This window comes from Sitophilus oryzae, unplaced genomic scaffold (assembly GCF_002938485.1).
Source record: "Sitophilus oryzae breed Bouriz unplaced genomic scaffold, Soryzae_2.0 scaffold_1576_pilon_pilon, whole genome shotgun sequence".
In the NCBI taxonomy this organism is placed as follows: domain Eukaryota; kingdom Metazoa; phylum Arthropoda; class Insecta; order Coleoptera; family Curculionidae; genus Sitophilus; species Sitophilus oryzae.
In genome coordinates this window covers 13,284,982-13,304,159 of record NW_022146254.1, presented here as the reverse complement: position 1 = coordinate 13,304,159, position 19,178 = coordinate 13,284,982, and the positions used below count along the sequence as shown (strand labels likewise).

Below are 19,178 nucleotides of genomic sequence, written 5' to 3'. Positions count from 1 at the left end.
TTAATTTTTAGTTAAAGAGTAACACGAGTTTTTAGTTAAAGAGTAACGTTAGTTACACGAATTTTATAAATTTAAAAATAAAATATGTAAAATTATAACAAAATCAAAAAATAAATAAATTATTCTATTAAGAATTATTTATTTATTTTTTATTAGGTTTTCAAAATAAAATTAGTTAAAAGTAATATAAAATAAAACCTAGCTAATAAGAGTACCTATATTCTAACGGATTTAGCTACAGATTCTTTCGATATATTTTATGTCTGTAATTGTTAATGTTAATATTTAACTGTTTTAATATTATGTTTTTCTTTAATGTTATAAGAATTACTTAGTTAAAGAGAGAGTATTACTTAGTAAATTTGTTATTTAGAGAAAAGTCAAAAAGAAAAAAAAAAGAAAATATACCGGGTGTTGCATCGTTCGTTGGGAACATAGGAAATCCCATGCAAAATTTGAACTGTCCAGATATTGGCTCCCCTATGACTTTTTAAATGAGAAAACATGATAAAATACGCGGGAAATAGATTAGACAGTGTATTTGACATGTTTCGGTTAATTTTCCCTAAATATTAAAATTTTATTAAAGTTACTTTTGACAATGACAAAATCATAGTTTGTAAACCTAAGGTATGTCAGTTTTTGACTGGTGTTTGATTGTTACCTGTTCGGTTTTAATATAAGAATCGATTAAGTTTTTCTCAAATTACCTAAAATCGACTTGTCCAAAATTGTTCAAATTTGGCATGTGTGTTTACCAAATGTAGACCTTTAAAAAGTCTATTTACGACTTCGCTATAAAATCCATAGGGAAGCCAATATCTGGACAGTTCAAATTTTGCATGGGATTTCCTATGTTCCCAAGGACGATGCAACACCCGGTATACGTATTTGCATTTAAGGTCTTGATAGACGGTGCTTTTAAAACTTTTTAATAAACCTTTACTTCCCGTTTAGAATTATTATTTTAACCACATTAAAAGAATAATTAAATAAAATAAATTCAATATATTTTACCACTTTGTAGTTATTTGACTTTTAAGCAGTGAAAATTTTCGTAATTTATATAATAATTAAAACCACCATTATAAACTATTTCAAACTTTTGGTTGATTATTTTATTTTAGTAATCATATTGAAAATCGGATAAAATAAATAAATTGATCTTATTATAATAGGTGCTCAAAATAAAATTGTTTCTAAATATGTTATTTATTACATATTATTGAATATAATTTAGGATTATCCAAATTAACTAAAAATAAATTAAATTAAATGATATTCAGTTATCACAATTTCAGCAGAATTATAATAAAATTAAGGGAATATCAATTATAAATATTTTTAATTGTTTTATATTGATAAGTAGATACGGGAAAATATATGGATAAAATTCTATGAAATTTTGCGAATGATCAGTGAAAAAAAACATATTCTCTATTTTCAAGCTTTTCATAATGCTTCAATTATTTTGAAAGATTGGAGAATAGAAAATGGAATCCCGCAAAAAAAATTAATTTAGATTTTCAGAAAATGTGTATAGGTAGATATATTTTAGATTAGGTACCTATATTTTGAATATAACAAAATTTCTTTAATAAATAATTTATAAAACAAACTCTTTATAAAACCCCCAGGAAATTAAGTAGCATTAACTCTGGCTAAAATTTTTATGCAAAGTTAGTCTAACCTTTTCAACTTAAAATTAACATACTTAATCTGATTTTTCTACATTGGATTTCTAATAATAAAACTATCCACTCATACTGATTATGCTTTGTATTCCTCTAGTAACACCCATCTCTTTTAAAACACTAAATAGATTTAAGATGGATTGAATTAACTTATAATATATTAAATTAGTCCTCATTAAAACTTAAGATAAAGCCATTACCATGAATTTCTAAGTTTTTTCTTAATCTAAAGTTTTCCACATTGAATTTTTTAATAAAGTCAATATTCAATATGTTTCAGGTTTATTTAGAATTGAATAAATACAATAACTTCCAACAAATACCTTCAAGTAGGTAGCATTTTCTAAATATTAGTTCGTATTACTCAAATGTGTAAGTAATATAAATGTGCCTTCATGTTGATGATATTTCTCATTTTCAAACCACAAAACACACCAAGATTACCGAAATAATTCCAGACGCTCACTCGTTCTCTCTCTCTCTCTCTCTCTCTGTCTGTTTCGACTAATCCAATTTCATAAATATTACAAAATTGCCTTTAAACATTCAAACACGCTTTTAATCCGCCAGACGTTCATCGTCCGTCAACCGAATCTTATTAACATTTCCATCGCCCTCGTCTGTTTCTCTCCCACCTTCACACTTCTCTCTTCCTTCCCAGTCCCACACATAGTTTCGAGAGTAATCCCCGTCCGGTGGCGCCCTCTGACGACTCGCGCCCCAGCACTAACATTTCCCCAGCGCATGACCGGTATTTGGTTCAGCCGAGTCCGTTATTATACCGCAGTATGCCGTCGCGCTCCTCCAGTTTACTTTCTACCGCCAGCCAGGTCAGATCGCAGCCGGTTAGCGCGACTGAACTTACGCACGATATGTCGTTACAGTAACTTGAACGCGGACGAAGTATAGTATAGAGTGACAAAAATAAAAAAAACGGTTAAAGTATGTGCGGCGTTTATCGGAGAAGGAACTTATGACCGTGTGAATCACATGTGCGTGACATGACTTTTTGTTTTTTTCGAAAAATGTTGTCGGTGGTTTGTTTTGTGTTTCTGTTCGTTGGATACGTCCAGGGTGGAAGGTACGATGGTATAGAGCAGTGTTCCTGGCTCCCCGATAATAACGAAGGCAGTTCCAAGCTTTCCGTTACGTGTAACGTACGACTCTTGGATGAAAATGGAGCGAATATCTCAACTCTACCCGCTGAAGTTACTTCGAGGCTCAAAATAATATGCTCCGAAGCAATTTTCTTTGAAAGCGTCCTACCCGTTCAGAGTTTGCAAAGGCTTCACGAACTGGAAGATCTTCGTATAGAAAACTGTAAAATCCTTTCCATCGAAACCAACTCGTTCGAAGGATTATACAACTTAAAACGCCTGGTCCTGAACAGTTTCAACACCCACTGGGGTCAAGTCAAAAACCTCGAACTCACCACTTACAGTTTTCAAGGTTTGAAAGAACTTCAGCAACTCGACTTGGCCGATAACAACATAAGGGTGGTTCCAGACGGTGCTTTTTGTGGCATGACTAATCTCCACACACTGAACCTGACCAGAAACCGAATCAGGAGCTCGGAAAGAATCGGAATTAACGTTCCCGAATGTAGCTCCAGCGAACTGCAAAACATCGATTTGAGTTTCAACGATATAAGAGTTCTAGGGGAGGACTCGGGATTTTCAAAGTTAAGGCGATTACAGAACTTGAATTTGCAGTACAACAATATAAGCGAGGTTTCCGGAGAGAGTTTGGTCGGTTTGGTGTCGTTGAAAGTTTTGGATTTGTCCAACAATAAAATCGGATCGCTTCCGCAAGGCTTGTTCGCCGGTTCGCCCGAGCTCAAGGAGATTCACCTGCAGAACAATTCTTTGTATTCGCTGGCTAAGGGATTGTTCCATCGACTGGAACAACTTCTCGTGCTGGATCTTAGCGGTAATCAGCTTACAAGTAACCACGTCGATAACGGAACTTTTTCCGGACTTATCAGACTGATTATTCTGGATTTATCGCACAATGCTTTAACTCGAATCGACAGCAAAACTTTTAAAGACCTGTTTTTCCTTCAAATTTTAAATCTCCGTAATAATTCCATTGGATTTATCGAAGACAACGCTTTTCTTCCACTGTACAATCTCCACACTCTAAACTTAGCAGAAAACAGGTTGAACACTATCGGTCCTCAACTCTTCAACGGACTTTTCGTTCTCAGCAAACTCACCCTGAACAACAATTTGGTTGTCGCAGTCGATCCCAGAGCTTTCCAGAACTGTTCCGCTCTAAAAGAACTAGACCTAAGCTCAAACGCCCTAGCTGAAGTGCCAGAAGCTATTCAAGAACTGTCCTTTTTGAAAACTCTGGACCTTGGAGAGAACCAAATTAGCGAATTTCGGAACGGGTCTTTCAAAAACTTGAATCAGCTGACTGGACTGAGACTGATCGATAATATTATCGGAAACTTAACCAGAGGAATGCTTTGGGATTTGCCGAGTTTGCAAGTGTTGAATCTGGCCAAAAACAAAATCCAGACTATTGAAAGAGGTACGTTTGATAGAAACACGCAAATTGAAGCTATCAGACTGGATGCGAACTTCCTCACTGACATAAATGGAGTTTTTGCAACTTTGGCTACTTTATTATGGCTGAATCTCTCAGAAAATCATTTAGTGTGGTTCGACTATGCTTTTATTCCCAGCAACTTGAAGTGGCTAGACATTCATGGTAATTTTATAGAGTATTTAAATAACTACTATAAAATTCAGGATGAAATCGGTGTGAAAACCCTCGATGCTAGCCATAACAGGATTACAGAGATCTCCCCGATGTCCATACCGAACAGCATCGAACTTCTTTTCATTAACAATAATTTTATCAAGAAAATCCACCCGAATACTTTTATCGACAAGACTAATTTGACGAGAGTTGATATGTATGCTAATGACCTAGTTAACGTAGACTTGAACGCTTTAAGAATCGCCCATGTGCCTAGCAACAAGAGCCTTCCTGAAGTGTACCTTGGAGGAAACCCTTTCCATTGTGACTGTTCCATGGAGTGGCTCCAGGTGATCAACAGTATATCTGGTTCCAGACAATACCCCAAAGTGATGGACGCGGAAAATGTTATGTGTAAAATGACTCATTCGCGTGGCATGGAAAGCATGCCGTTAAGCCAGGCCAAAGCCAGTGATTTTTTGTGCAAGTACGAGACCCACTGTTTCACTCTATGTCATTGCTGTGATTTTGATGCGTGTGATTGCGAGATGACCTGTCCTAATAACTGTACTTGTTATCACGACCAAACTTGGAATACGAATGTCGTGGATTGTTCGGGACAGGGTGGTGCTGAAATTCCTCAGAAAATTCCCATGGATGCTACAGAAGTGTATTTAGACGGAAACGATATCAAAGAGCTTCAAAATCATGCGTTTATTGGTAGGAAGAACCTGAAAACTTTGTTCGTGAACAACAGTAACGTGGAAACTATTCAAAACAGTACGTTTAATAGTTTGCATGCGTTACAAGTGCTGCACCTTGAAGACAACAAGATCTACGAACTGAAAGGTTACGAGTTTGAACAGTTGGAGAACTTGAAAGAACTTTATTTGCAAAATAACGCGATCGCGAATATCGGAAACCGAACTTTCGATCCTTTAACCTCTCTGGAAGTGTTGCGATTGGATGGTAATAAATTGGTTAGTTTTCCCGTGTGGCAACTTTCGTCTAACGCGCGTTTGAACCAGATTATGATCGCGAACAACCCGTGGTCCTGTCGATGCAAGTTCCTTCAAGGTCTCACCACGTGGGTGGCCGAAAATGCGGTCAAAGTGATAGACAGTGGAAACATGATGTGTTACAATCACGACTCGAAACCTCCCCAACGTCGTGAACTGGACTTTAACTCTACCGCGTGCAGTGATTTCTACGCAGGCAGTTCCGTGATAGACTCCATGCTCGTGTCGGACTACTGGCCGATGGTTGTGATAACTCTGTGCGTTGTGATATTGCTCCTGTTAGCGGTAGTACTGTGGTTCGTTTTCCGAGACCCTGTTCGCGTGTGGCTGTACTCGCGTTACGGAGTTAGGCTGTGCAACTTTAGAGACTCCAGTGCGAAACAGTTCGAGGACAGAGACAAACTGTACGACGCGTTCGTGTGCTACAGTCCCAAAGACGAAGAGTGGGTAGTGCAAAGTTTAGCAGTAGAACTGGAACCGAAGTTCCAGCTGTGTCTGCATTATCGAGACCTCCCCCACGCAGCGTACAACCAACATGCCGCTCCCGTTATGCTGGAAGCCTCAGAAGCCAGCCGGAGAATAGTCTTGGTTCTGACCAGGAACTTTCTCGAAACTGAATGGGCTAGGTTCGATCTGAGACAGGCCCTGCACGAAGCACTTAAAGGGCGAGTTCACAAGCTGGTCATTATCGAAGAGGGTCCGTTACACGACGCCATAATGGACCCGGAACTCCGGCTGTACTTGAAAACCGCCGAGAGAGTTCGATGGGGTGAGAGAAGGTTTTGGGAGAAGTTAAAGTACGTGCTGCCCTCCGTGGAGCCCCGGGGTAAGATCAACGCCAACTACAGGCGGAACATCAACAACTACACCATCGATTCCCGGGTGGTGCCTAACGGGACTCACCACACTCACCATCACTTCCCCGAGAAGGTGTGCCCGCAAAGAGCGCCCTCTCCAGGCATGCAGATGCTCCCTCCTCCAGCTTACTCCGCTGGGAACCCCCAGGAGATGGAGGATACGAACTATTCATCCGCCACGACAGCCACCCCATCCCCCAGGCCGTCCAGGCGGATGATGGCTCAGGAACCGCGGCCCATATCCGATCACATCTACTCCAGCATCGACTCGGACTACAGCACGTTGGAGCGTGGTGGTTCGGGAAGGAGGGGGCCTCCGTGGAGGCCGACGCACGTGGTGATGCAGACGCAGGGCGCCCATAATGGCGGCCAGGCCTATCTTGTGTGATAATTTTGCTGACTGACTAGGTATATTATATATTCTATATCGAGAGACTTTTAAAAAAATTCGCTTACTTTGACGCCAGGATGTTGTGTTCTAGTTCCGATTTCATTATTCTCTCTATTTTCAAACGTAAATAATAAAATTGTAACGGAATCTGGCCTAGAAGACAACTATATCTATAGTGAAAAATACACTGGTTCTTACAAGTTACTATAAGCATGGAAATGTGTATCTACTTTTTTCCTCGTGTAATTATTTTTGTACAGTACTGTATATAGACATATTTATTTGTTTTCCTACTTCGGTTTGTATTATGTGTATATTTTTTACGAATTGCAAAAAAAAATAATTATATAAATAAATATGATGTCAAACTTTAATCGATTTGGTTTTATTTTTAACCTAATAACTGAATTTAAAAAGAAATTTATTTTGAGAGGAAGCTAAAAGTAACTAATAAAAAAAACTAATCAAATTAGATATTAATGTTTTTACATTTGTTATTTTATTAGTCTCATTAACTTTGTATGTCTATTCTCGATGATTTAATTAATGTTTTACACCTTTAAAATAAATGCTTCCTTTTATATTTTAGTGTTTCTAAGATAACCATTTTCTAACAAGTATTCAACAGATAATTTTGATATATTTGGTCTAATTTGACATAATTTTCTTAATATCAGAAATTAATCATTATTTCCTACCAGTTTTCTTTATAGAATTTAGTTTTTATTAAACTAAACAAAAAAAATAACCAGGAAGTAAATTTATATCGAGATCGATTTTTTCCAATAATATTCTTTTGTAGAATATTTCAAAACCTAATTGATAGTTTAATTAATGATTATAAAAACTAATTAATGGACTATTAAATGAAAAAGTAAAAGTTCATTTAAAATGGATATTTAAAGACAAATTAGAATTGGCTATATAAAATTAAAATAGCGTGTTTATAGGTACTATGTTTTTAATTACAAATTCCTTAAATGCAAATTAATTCTAAAGCAAAATAATAATATAATGCTAATTTACAATAAATAATTTTCTTTTATTGTTTAAATAAAAAATAGACGTATCTTATAAATAAATTTATATCTAAAATGAATTCAATAAAACTTATGTCAGATACTAAAAAAAATCCTATCATAAGAATAATTTTACAGCCTAAAAATGACCAAGAAATATTTATTTTTTAAATAAAATCATTAAAATAAATTAAATCACAGTTCTGATTTAAAGTGTAAATTTAAATTGTAAAAGAGTTACAATTTTCTAATTCCATAGGGAAGTTTATTTGTAGGTAAGTAATATATTTTTTATTTTACGTAACTTAACTAAAAGAGAAGTGTATTATAGAATATAATCAGTATATGGCTAAACTGTTCTGTTTTAAGAAAAATTAATTTCCATAAATTAATAATCACAAACGTGGTGATTTTTGATATTAAAGTATATTTAAATTTTTAGATTACAACTTTATTCTAAAATTTTTTGCAAATATTAATGCCTATATCATCTATAAACCCTGTCATCAAATTTAATAGTATGAAATTAATTTACCTTACAGGGTATTCCTTAATGACATGCTAATATCTACGTAGGTGAATCTTGCACTTATTCTTAGAAAAAAACTCCATATGGCCATAAAACATTTATGGATTTTTTTTAACTTTTGGTTAAAAACATAATTTCTTGATAATATGGCAACATACGTAGTAGATTAAATTTACAAGAAAGAAAACCGAGAAAAAATCTACCGGTTTCCAAAATTTAAGCAAAAAATGTTTTTTTTTTGGAAATTTTCAAACAAAATAATTCGGTTATTTTGGACCTATTTGAAAAACGGTATAGAGAAAATATGTTTCTTTTATCGAGATCTACCAGCCCTGAAAATATTTGCACTTATTTAATACTCACCCTGTATGTTTTAGATTTTTTTTGACAAATGTGCAAATTATTGAGCTTATCAATATTTTTTTTAAAATTAATTTTTTTTTTCAATTATTAAATTGACCACTTTCGAAGCTCAAAAATTTATAACACATAAAATAAAAACAGAAAAATTTAAACCCCTAAAATAAGAAATATCAGAATTAAAGATTGTAGGTAAAAAACAACAAAATAATAAAAATAACTGTCATAATTTGAGTATTAATTTGATATTTAAAAAATCACTAGGTACCTATAATAAGAACTTGAAAATATAAAAATGCTATAAACCAAAAAGATCAAAGATCAATTTTAATATTCAACATATTCACAGAGTTCATGTAGTTCGCTATTATTATTGTAGCAATTTTATCAGCACCACATATTACTCACGTAGCCATTTGCAACACATACTTCGATAAACCGGCCTGTTAGTTTCTAATAATACAAGCTAAAAGAATAATATTCCGCAGCGAGAATGTTTTGAGATAAATGAAAAAAATAAGTTCAGCATTAACTGAGGTGTCGAATTACACGAACACGTGTATTTACAGAAAAAGTATGAAAGAAAAACATGTGCGGGAAAGTTAAATATACTGTTGGATACAATGTAGTTAGTTGGATAAAACTGTTTTTTTTAAATAAATTTTAATTTTAATGTTACTATATTTTAGTACAATTATGCACTGTACAATATTTTTGTTATTAACATTTTAAAGTTAATATTATACAGTGTGGTCCAAACTCTATTCATAATCATAATTTTTTCGCAGAAAAATTATGATTATTTTCTGTCTAATAACGATTTAGTCAACATATTTATTTTTGTCAATAATGACATGTATTGACTATTTCCATTCTAAATATCTTAAGAACGGTTGCTCGTAGCGATTTTAACCAAGGAACATTTTTTACGTAAAAAATAATGGAAATGAATATTTTTTCACTCAGTAGTTTTATACAGGTACGGACGAAAAGTTATTACTTTTCTAAACAGTTAAAACACATGTAGGTGGCGCTCCCTACAAATAGAAGTCATATTGACATCAAAATCAAGTTTCTCATGTCAAAAAACTCCCACACGCCAATTTATGTCATTGTGTATTTTTTAATGTCAATGATGACAGGTATTGATAATTTCGATTCCAAATATCTCGAGAACCATCACTTGTAGCGATTTTTACCAAGAAACCTTTTTTACGTAAAAAATGTCGTAAATGTATATTTTTCACTCAGTAGTTTTATACAGGTACGGACGAAAAGTTATTACTCTTCAAACCAGTTAAAAAATATGTAGTTGACATCAAAATCAAATTTCTCATGTCAAAAAACTCCCAGAGACCAATTTTCATGCAAATATTGAGGTTACTTGATAAATTATTTAAAAATAATCGAAACAAAAATGAAACTTCTACACCCTGTATCTCCGAAACTAAGCATTTTATGACATATCTACATTTATACGAACGTTTTTACTTTTACTTATTTTTATCAGCAGAGTATGCTACCGAAGTTTAAGAAAGTTTTTCCACTTGTAAAACCAATCCGGAGGCATACTGTATAATTAGTGTTAATTTTTGATAAATTTTATACCAAATTTTAGTAAATTTCGTCTAGAGACTGACCTCGTCAAAATTATCATCGATTGCCATTTCTCAGTCGTTCTTGACGCCGCTTTTTTCATCATACGGTATATCTAATGCTAATGCTTGTTTCGGCTTTATGTTAGAAGCTTCATTAATATTATAAAAACATATTGACAGCATATTTTGCAACAGAAATTAGTTTATTTACAATTAAAAGCTACTTATGAAATAATTTTGTAATTGCTGTACAATTAATGTTATATCATTTACATTACAATACAATGAATTGACTTTTATTATTTTTTGTAAACATAATATATTAATATTTTATATCAATATGAATATCTTCATACATTTTAATATTCAGGGTTGTTCACCACATACGACACGGAGTATTGTAGCTAAACGATTAGATTTTTACAAATCGTAAGTTTTGGGTTCGTTGAAGGACTATTAGAGCTACAATTTAAAAATATTTTTACAAGATACAGAGTGTCCCAAATTAATAAAAAATATCAAAGTTGTATTTTTATTTATTACACTTAAACCTTACCGTTTTTGAAATATTTTCAATTTTGTGAAATTGCAGTCAAAATTTTAAGGCTTCATTTCTCCAAGGGTATCAAAGTTTTTAATACTAAATAGTTACTGAAGTTTATTTATTGATCAGTTATTGTGTTGCAATAATAAAAGTTATACTACCTTATATAGAGTGTCTAAAATTTTATTTTAAATAATTACTAGCTTTAAACGGCAATAACTTGTTTAATTTAAATGGAACACCTTGTATATTTTATGAGAATCAGATACACAATTTAATTGTATATCAAATTGTATTATACCATTTTTTACCTATAGCTTCAAGTTTCCGCAGAAAATGCATTTTCTTGTAATTTTAAATTCATTTATCAATATACCCATGAAATACTGACATTTTAGATTATTTTTAAAGATGTACCAAATTTTTAAAGAGTACAGATATTAATATTGTCGATATAGTTTGTTTATTTCTTTAAAAAATAAAAAAAAACTGTTTAAATATTTGTTAAAGAGGACCAATTAATATGATTCCAGTATTCAAACTACATTAATTGACTGTTTGCGTTGATTAATCATAATTGCTCCAAAAACTAAAAACTAAATTTTTTATGTGTATTAGACAGTGTGGTAAAAAGTAACACCTTAAAAATGATATTTCATTTTTTGACAAATGCTTATTTGTAACAACAGAGACATTCATTTTTATAACTTATTATTATATTGATTTCTGATTCAAATCCACATTTATTTAGAATAATTTATTCACGAACATAATTAAGTATGTAATTAATTAGTATTTGGGCGGAAATAATGGTGGTATATTTAATTAATGGTATACTCTTTTATGAAGATTTAAATAGTTTTCTTTTTGCATACAAATGGGCTAGTAATATTATCATTTTGTTAAAAAAGATAATATTACTAGCCTGTACATTTTGTACATTTGTTGCTTTAAAAACAATCTAAAATGTCAATATTCCATGGGTATATTGATAAATCAGGTCAAAATTATAAGAAAATGCATTTTCTGCGAAAACTTGAAGGGATAGGTAAAAAGTGGTGTCATACAATTTGATAGACAATTAAATTATGCATCTGATTCTCCTAAAATATACAGGGCGTTCCATTTAAATTAAACAAGTTATTTCCGTTTAAAGCTAGTAATTATTTAAAATAAAATTTTAGACACTCTGTATAAGGCAGTATAATTTTTATTATTGCAACACAATAACTGATCAATAAATAAACTTCAGTAAATATTTAGTATTAAAAACTTTGATACCCTTGGAGAAATGAAGCCTTAAAATTTTGACTGCAATTTCACAAAATTGAAAATATTTCAAAAACGGTAAGGTTTAAGTGTGATAAACCTTAATAAAATTTACCTTTATTTTAATCGTAGGATCTAAAAATAGAATAATATACAGGGTGTTCCATTTAAAAAAATACAACTATAGCATTTTTTACTTATTTGGAACACTCTGTATCTTGTAAAATTATTTCTAAATTGTAGATCTAATAGTCCTTCAACGAACACAAAACTTAAAATTTGTAAAAATCTAATCGTTTAGCTACAATACTCCGTGTCATATGTGGTGAACAACCCTGTTTATATTTACTCCGTTTTCATTTTCATTCAACTGCAATATCCAAATATTCATTTCATTAATTTCAAAGCTACATATGCGTGACGATGGGGTGAACTTATCCCCTACATCGTTCATCTTTTCAGGGCTGGTATATGCAAATTTTTAGTCATCTATACTGGTCATTGAAAAAACTGGTTTCTTTGAACTTATAGTCTAGTGTTTTATTTTATTATAGATATATATCTATATAATTCTTCTTTATCTTTTTATATAAATAGATATGCAATTTTATTCTGTATAGTACAATAATTCTTAAAAAATTACTTGCCACTTATGTTGACCTCTGCCATTAGAATTTAGAATAAGTGGGAGGGGGGTTAATCTCTGCGACCTTAGAGATCTATTGTGTCCCCCTTTCTTGAGTTATAACTCATCATACAGTCACAGAACTTCCTACGGAGACCCGTGTCCTTCACAGTCGAGGAGCTACGACCCAGGCCGGGCAGACGAAACGGTAGCTTGTGTCGCCTGTTGGGTTTAGAGGTAGGAGGTGGGCTCCCGACCCTTGGAGGAGGTGGTAACTTGTACGCCACTTGCGGAGGATGGTCTCACGCAAGTGTCAGCCACCTCTCCTGTAGTTCTCTTTGGGTTTGGCCCCTTGGAACTTTCATTGTTACCATTCTCAGTGTTGCTAGGGGGTTTCCCCACAGCTTCACCGGTGATGTTTTTATTACTATTATTACCAGATCTAATAGTGTACCCATGAGTCGCTAGGGACAGTCGGTCCACTTCTACAGAGCCCCGCATGTAGAAGTAAGGGGTAAAATACAATGGGGTGCCCCCCGATGCCCCAAGGTTGAGGCTGTCCGTAGCCACGCCCGGTATCGTTATATGTCTTGGTGCAATTCCCTGGCCACGACACTACAGTCAGGGACAAGACGATGAGTGAGATGCTTCTTAGACCAAGCCAAGTGCTAGGGGGGATTCCCCCCAGCACCTGACCAGGAGCTTCCCCACCAACGACAAGGTCTTGCATCTCCTAGGGGAAGTGACCTCTGCCATATCTACCATTCAATTAATGTAACAGCTGGACACTAGGATGGGTTAAAAAATCGACTATTTGTTTTTCATTTTATACTCTGAAAGAAGGTGGTAGACATCTCAAAAAAATTCTCTCTAAGTATGAGCTCTTAATTTTAATCGGAAGGTCCTCCTCCTTTCAGTTTTCTATTTTTTTCTTTATTATTATAAAGAAAAGTTCATATTTTGGTATTTACTGTTTGGAAAAAATATCTCGTCTCATATGTTTGTAGGAAATTGGATTCTCTTACAATTTTATGTAAACCTCACAGTTCGAAAGTTATTAAAGGTTATTTATTAATTTATTAAATTTTTAATAAATTTATTTAATTTTGATTATTTTAAGGCAGTTTTCTTTTTCTTATGAATTTTATAACTCGTTCACTGCTCTACAAAAATGGTTTCTTATGATTAGTCGATTAAATTAACCGTTTAAAAGATATTCATTGTCAAACTTCAATGCACAATAATTTTAACAGTTTTTGATTAATAATTGGAACAATTCCAATTTATTTTATGAGTTTGGGGAAGTTCTCTGTTCGAAATTTTATTTGAAATTTATTATTCTTATACTATTGTTCCGGATTCCGTGGGTCCACTAATTGAAACTCACGATAAAATATTTAACAAATTTTTTAAATAACAATAACAATATAAGTAAGGGGATGTAGGTACGAGGATATATCACGACAGAAACTTAAATTTATAAAAATTTTTAGTCAAAAAAGATAAGAATTGGCTATAACTCAGTAATTTTGTGAAAAAAACATATTATACCTTATATCGCTGAAAAGTTTAAGAAATGGCGTTTTTTATGAAGCCATGGCCAACTATGGTTTCCATTTAAAAAAACATATGTTTGTGTCATATGTCAAAAATGATAGGCTTTAGAAAAAATCGGAGGACATAAACTCATTAGGGATGTGATTATCTACAATTTTTATCTGAAAACTTTTTGTCTAAAATAGATTATAATGGAATTAGGGACAATTTTTAAAATAGTCAAAATTTGTTTTTTTCGAAATATCTAGTAAGCCATGAATTTTTCCAAAAATCTGAAATGCGCATATTTATGACTCCACAAAACTGCAATTCTTTCCCCATTTAACCGACTCTCTATCTCCAGTAGTTTCCGAGATACCCTTAGAGAACATCGTAGGAAACTCACCCTGCATAATGATTTTTTGTTAACGAGTTATAAAATTCATAAGAAAAAAGAAATCTGCCTTAAAATAATCAAACTTTAATAACTTTCGAACAGTGAGATTTACAAAAAAGTTGTAAGACATTTTTTGTAGATAATTCAATTTCCTACAAACATGTGAGTGTACGAGATATTTTTTCCAAATAGTAGATATCGAGATATGAATTTTTCTTTCTAATAATAAGGAAAAAATATAAAACTGAAAGGGGGAAAACCTTCCTATTAAAATTAGGAGCTCATACTTGGAGAGAATTTTTTCGAGGTGCCTACCAACTTTTTTTTCAGAGTATAAAGTGAAAAAAAAATGTCTGGTTCCACTGAGCTGGAACAATAGACCATTTTGTAACAATTCTAAAATTCGGATAAAGTAAATGAATGAATTGAATATTCCCGGCAAAATAATAAATTAATTTGATACACGTACGATACAATTCCAGTACCTGGATAACTCTCAACTTGATTATTTTTTTTATTTATTTATGTTTTTATGTAAAAACTTTTAAAATTCTGCACGGCATCAGTTCCGAAATGAAGTGGCAAAATCAAAAATAAAACCGTGGAAAAATGCCACTCGCCAAACAAATGCAACAATAACAAACGCATTTTGCTGGATGGAACCATTTAATTTTCGGAAAAGTAATGAATTTATGTTTTTTTCCTGTCATACTCGACAAGGGTAAACTGCATTTTTATCTAAATTGTACAACATTTGTGAAGTATTTAAGCGGCAGAATTTATTACTGCTGAAAAAATAAAAAACATGTGAGACGCGGGGAAAAAAATTTATTTGAAACAGGGTTGTACTAGTAATAATTTATCGTTCATTGCTAGCCAATTATCCACAGAAAAAAATAGTGATTTTAAATTTATTGTTTATTTTATAACTAGTAGTCTAGTACAGTGGACCTCCAAAGGTTCATGGCACGACGAAAATTCCCATCGTTAGATCTAATGTCCACATTTTTTGACGAGTTTTGGGAGTATGGTCAAAATGTAGGAGAGGGGAGTCTATTGAAACCAGTAAAATTTTGGAAGTGGTCTACGTGAAAAAAAAGTTTGGGAACCTCTGGTCTAGAAGCTAGTTCAAATACAAGTGAAATTATTAAAATAATTTTGTAACTTTCTGTGTGAGCTATGATGAGTGTATCCATTTTTCTTCTGCTAAACACTTCAAATATAGGTCTTTTTTTTCAAAAATATGTTTGATTTATCGCACCGGATAATTGTATAATTTATTTTGTCGGGGAAAAGTTGCTGGGTGGTTTTAAATACTTAAATAAATCAATTCAAGTCTCTGTGTTGATATCAGGATTTATTGCTTACATACAGGGTGTCCCACTTAAGATGGATACAAGCCAATATCTTGGTTGTTTGTTGAGCGATCTTTTTCATTTTTGGCAGGAGGCTGTATGGCTATAAGACGTGCATTTTGCCCAGGATAAGAAATGCGATACCTCATAGACGTACGTTTTAATGGGGTTTGATATTTTTCGAGCCAAGAGTAAACTACCCTTAGGACAGTATTTATTTCAAATCTGATAAATTATATTGAATCCTCCTTACCTAAATGTGGTAACACGCAAATCCAGTAGTAGTATCCGATTTGTCTCATCAAAGGTAGGATAAAAGAACAAAATTAAAAACTATAAATCAATAAAAATGATAAATCATAGACTGTTTTCGTATTTATTTGAAAAGGAATAAACTAATTTAAAAAATATAAGACTTCAAAATAACTAATAAAACAGCGTTTCGGCTAAAAATACCTGAATTTATACCGATTTTAAAATATGGCCTCTCTTGATGTTCGAGCCCGTGTTTTGTGTGACATATGACATATGACCTACTAATCTATAAATCATAAACGAAATGTACACATATAGAATCGGAAAAAAGTCGAATAGGTGAATTTATCTATTAATATATTAAAAATTAATTCTTCGTTTTTAGTAACTGTTGTTTTATTGAAGTTTTGGAAGGACTCATTCAAGGACTTTAGCAATGAGAAAATACATATAACAAAAAAATGGATAACTTTTTTAAGTTTATTTTTAGATATAGATACGGTATGATAAAAAAAAACGGCGTCCAGTTGGTTTCGAAATGACGATGGATCGACATGATTCCCCAAAGAATTTTACATATAAAATAGCGATCCCAATATAGAACATAGAATGTTTAGGAGGGTGGTTAATCACAGCGACCTTACAGATCTATTATGTTCCCCTTTCTTGAGTTATAACGAGTTAAAACTCATCATACAGTCTTAGGGCTTTGACAAAAGCCAGTATCTTAGACGGCTCCACGGAGGCCAGCTCTCCATCTCTGACATCAGTTATACCAAAGTTTATGGCATGAATGGTTGCCTCGTCGCACTCAGTGATGAAGTGTTCTGGTGTTTCCCCATTTTCACTCTGTACCCGCCACTGTAAAATAAAGCCTTATAAATACGAGAAATTTACCAAAGTTAACAGCCCTAATGCTAAATATAAAATTACAAAAGTTTATATTAAGTAATCTTCCGAAAGCACTACCATTATTTACGGTGGTTCTTTCGCAAACATATTTTTCTCCCCGAAGGCCCAAAATAAAACCCTAAAAGCATTTTCTTCTTTATTTTCGTAATTAATTTTTAAAACCCCGGAAAAACAGATAAACGGTTTCTACAAGGTAATATTTTAAAAAGTTTTTTTTGAGTAAGAACCGAAAAATTTCCAAAGGGAAAATCCATTTTTTGTTAATTAAATTGAAGTATTAAAATGGACGCGTTTTAATCAAAGAAAATCGATGCAGTCCGAAGTTTGAATAGAGAAAAATGAGCGGGAATTAATTAATTACACTGTTTTAATTCGTTTTAGTGAAATTGACGAATAGTCGGGTCGATTTTGTTTAGAGTTTCGAGTTTATTTCGTTATTTAAATTTAATTCTAATTTACACCTAATAAATTTGTTACAATTGCAGTGGCAAACAATAGAAATTCGATACAATTACTCCAATATTTATAATCAAACAAAATAGTTATATATTCATGAAACAGAATTATAAATTTATAAATTTAAATATGTAGGTACTATTTACATACACATACAGGGTCGCTGTTATGTATGGAAACGATCGATTTTAGGAAAAATATAGGAGGTACCACAAAAAGTTAAGTATAGAAAGTTATAGGGTTTATAAATATCCATTAGCGGGTAATAAATTTAAGTGTACAGGGTCGGTCATAAAGTCGTGGCACATCAAAGTTTCATTTTTTTAAATGGACCCCCCTGTATATTATTGCATATTGTTTTCATATTGTTGTTCAACATATATATTGTTTTCTATTTTATAATTTGGCTCGCCTGAAAAAAAGCCTTTTACCATCCTTTTACTATCGATAGTCGCGCCTCGGTGGGCCGCTATCTCCCGTTCGGGACTTAATATCTAACCGACACTTTCCGACAAGTCGGAATTAACTATCTCTGCGCTGTGGTTGTCATTTTGTGGATCTGCCCAAGCTCACCTGATGATGGAGTAGGACTCCGAAAACGGTAGTGAGAGCAGGTTGATCCACATTATGACAAACACAGTGTAGAATTAAATTTCTATATCAGCAGTTAAGTGGCAAGAATCCTTATATAATTTTATTATATACCTATACTGTAAGAAACTTGTTTTCTATTTTATGTACAATGTGTATTACGATTATTGCGTCGGTAAAATTGAAGGCAGAATTGAAATATGCAATAATATACAGGGGGTTTCATTTAAAAAAAATAAAATTTGATGTGACACAACTTTATGACCGACCCTGTATATTTAAATTTACTAGTAGCTAATAGGAATTTAAAACCCCATTACAATAGTATCACAGTTTCGGCAGAATGGCATCATTAAATCAAACACATCGAAATTAATTAAATCGAATGGTTTAAGTGATATTTTCTTGCTTTGGGGTATATTGTGTGTATTTCGATTTTTTGCTTAGAATTGAAGGAAGAATTGAAATATGTAATAATATACAGGAGGTTCGGTCAGTAATATTCAGTCGTTTTTTAATCATATCTCAATTTTTTCAAATGGAACGAGGTTGGCTCATTAGCATATTTGGAAAAAGCCTTTTTTACGAATAATTTTATACCACACACTTGGTATTTCGAGTCAAATTGTAGTCATGAACCGTATGTTACAATTTCAAACAAACCATATGCGAAAATGTCAAAAGTTGACATATGATATGTCAAAATACCGAGGGTACCATCTAAAATTCAAAAGTTGTAGTCATTTCCGGTGAAACCGGAAATGACCGAAAACAATTGAATATGTCAATCAATCCTAATTTATGTCATATACCAGCATACCAAATCTCGTTGTTTTATCTGCAAAAATAAAAAAGTTATAGGGGAGAGCCACTTTTCAGACGCACCCTGTATATGTATGCATATTTGTTTTAAATATACAGGGACAAGCAATCTGCAAAGTCTATCGGACATCTGTAGCTCCAGAATAAAAAGCTGGAAATCTTGTTTAAGTGTAGACCTAAAGTATATACCGGGTGCGTCTCAAAAGAGGTTCACCCCTATAACTTTTTTATTTTTTCAGATAA

At 32.7% G+C, this 19,178-nt stretch overlaps 1 protein-coding gene across 1 annotated transcript; it reads left to right on the top strand.

Annotated features, from left to right (window-relative positions):
• The first annotated feature begins 2,308 nt into the window (after window positions 1–2,308).
• Window positions 2,309–7,030, top strand: LOC115879125 (toll-like receptor 7). Its single transcript, XM_030895785.1, has one exon. It carries the CDS (start codon window positions 2,696–2,698, stop codon window positions 6,662–6,664), a length of 3,969 nt encoding a protein of 1,322 aa, XP_030751645.1. The 5' UTR covers window positions 2,309–2,695; the 3' UTR covers window positions 6,665–7,030.
• The last annotated feature ends 12,148 nt before the right edge of the window (window positions 7,031–19,178 follow it).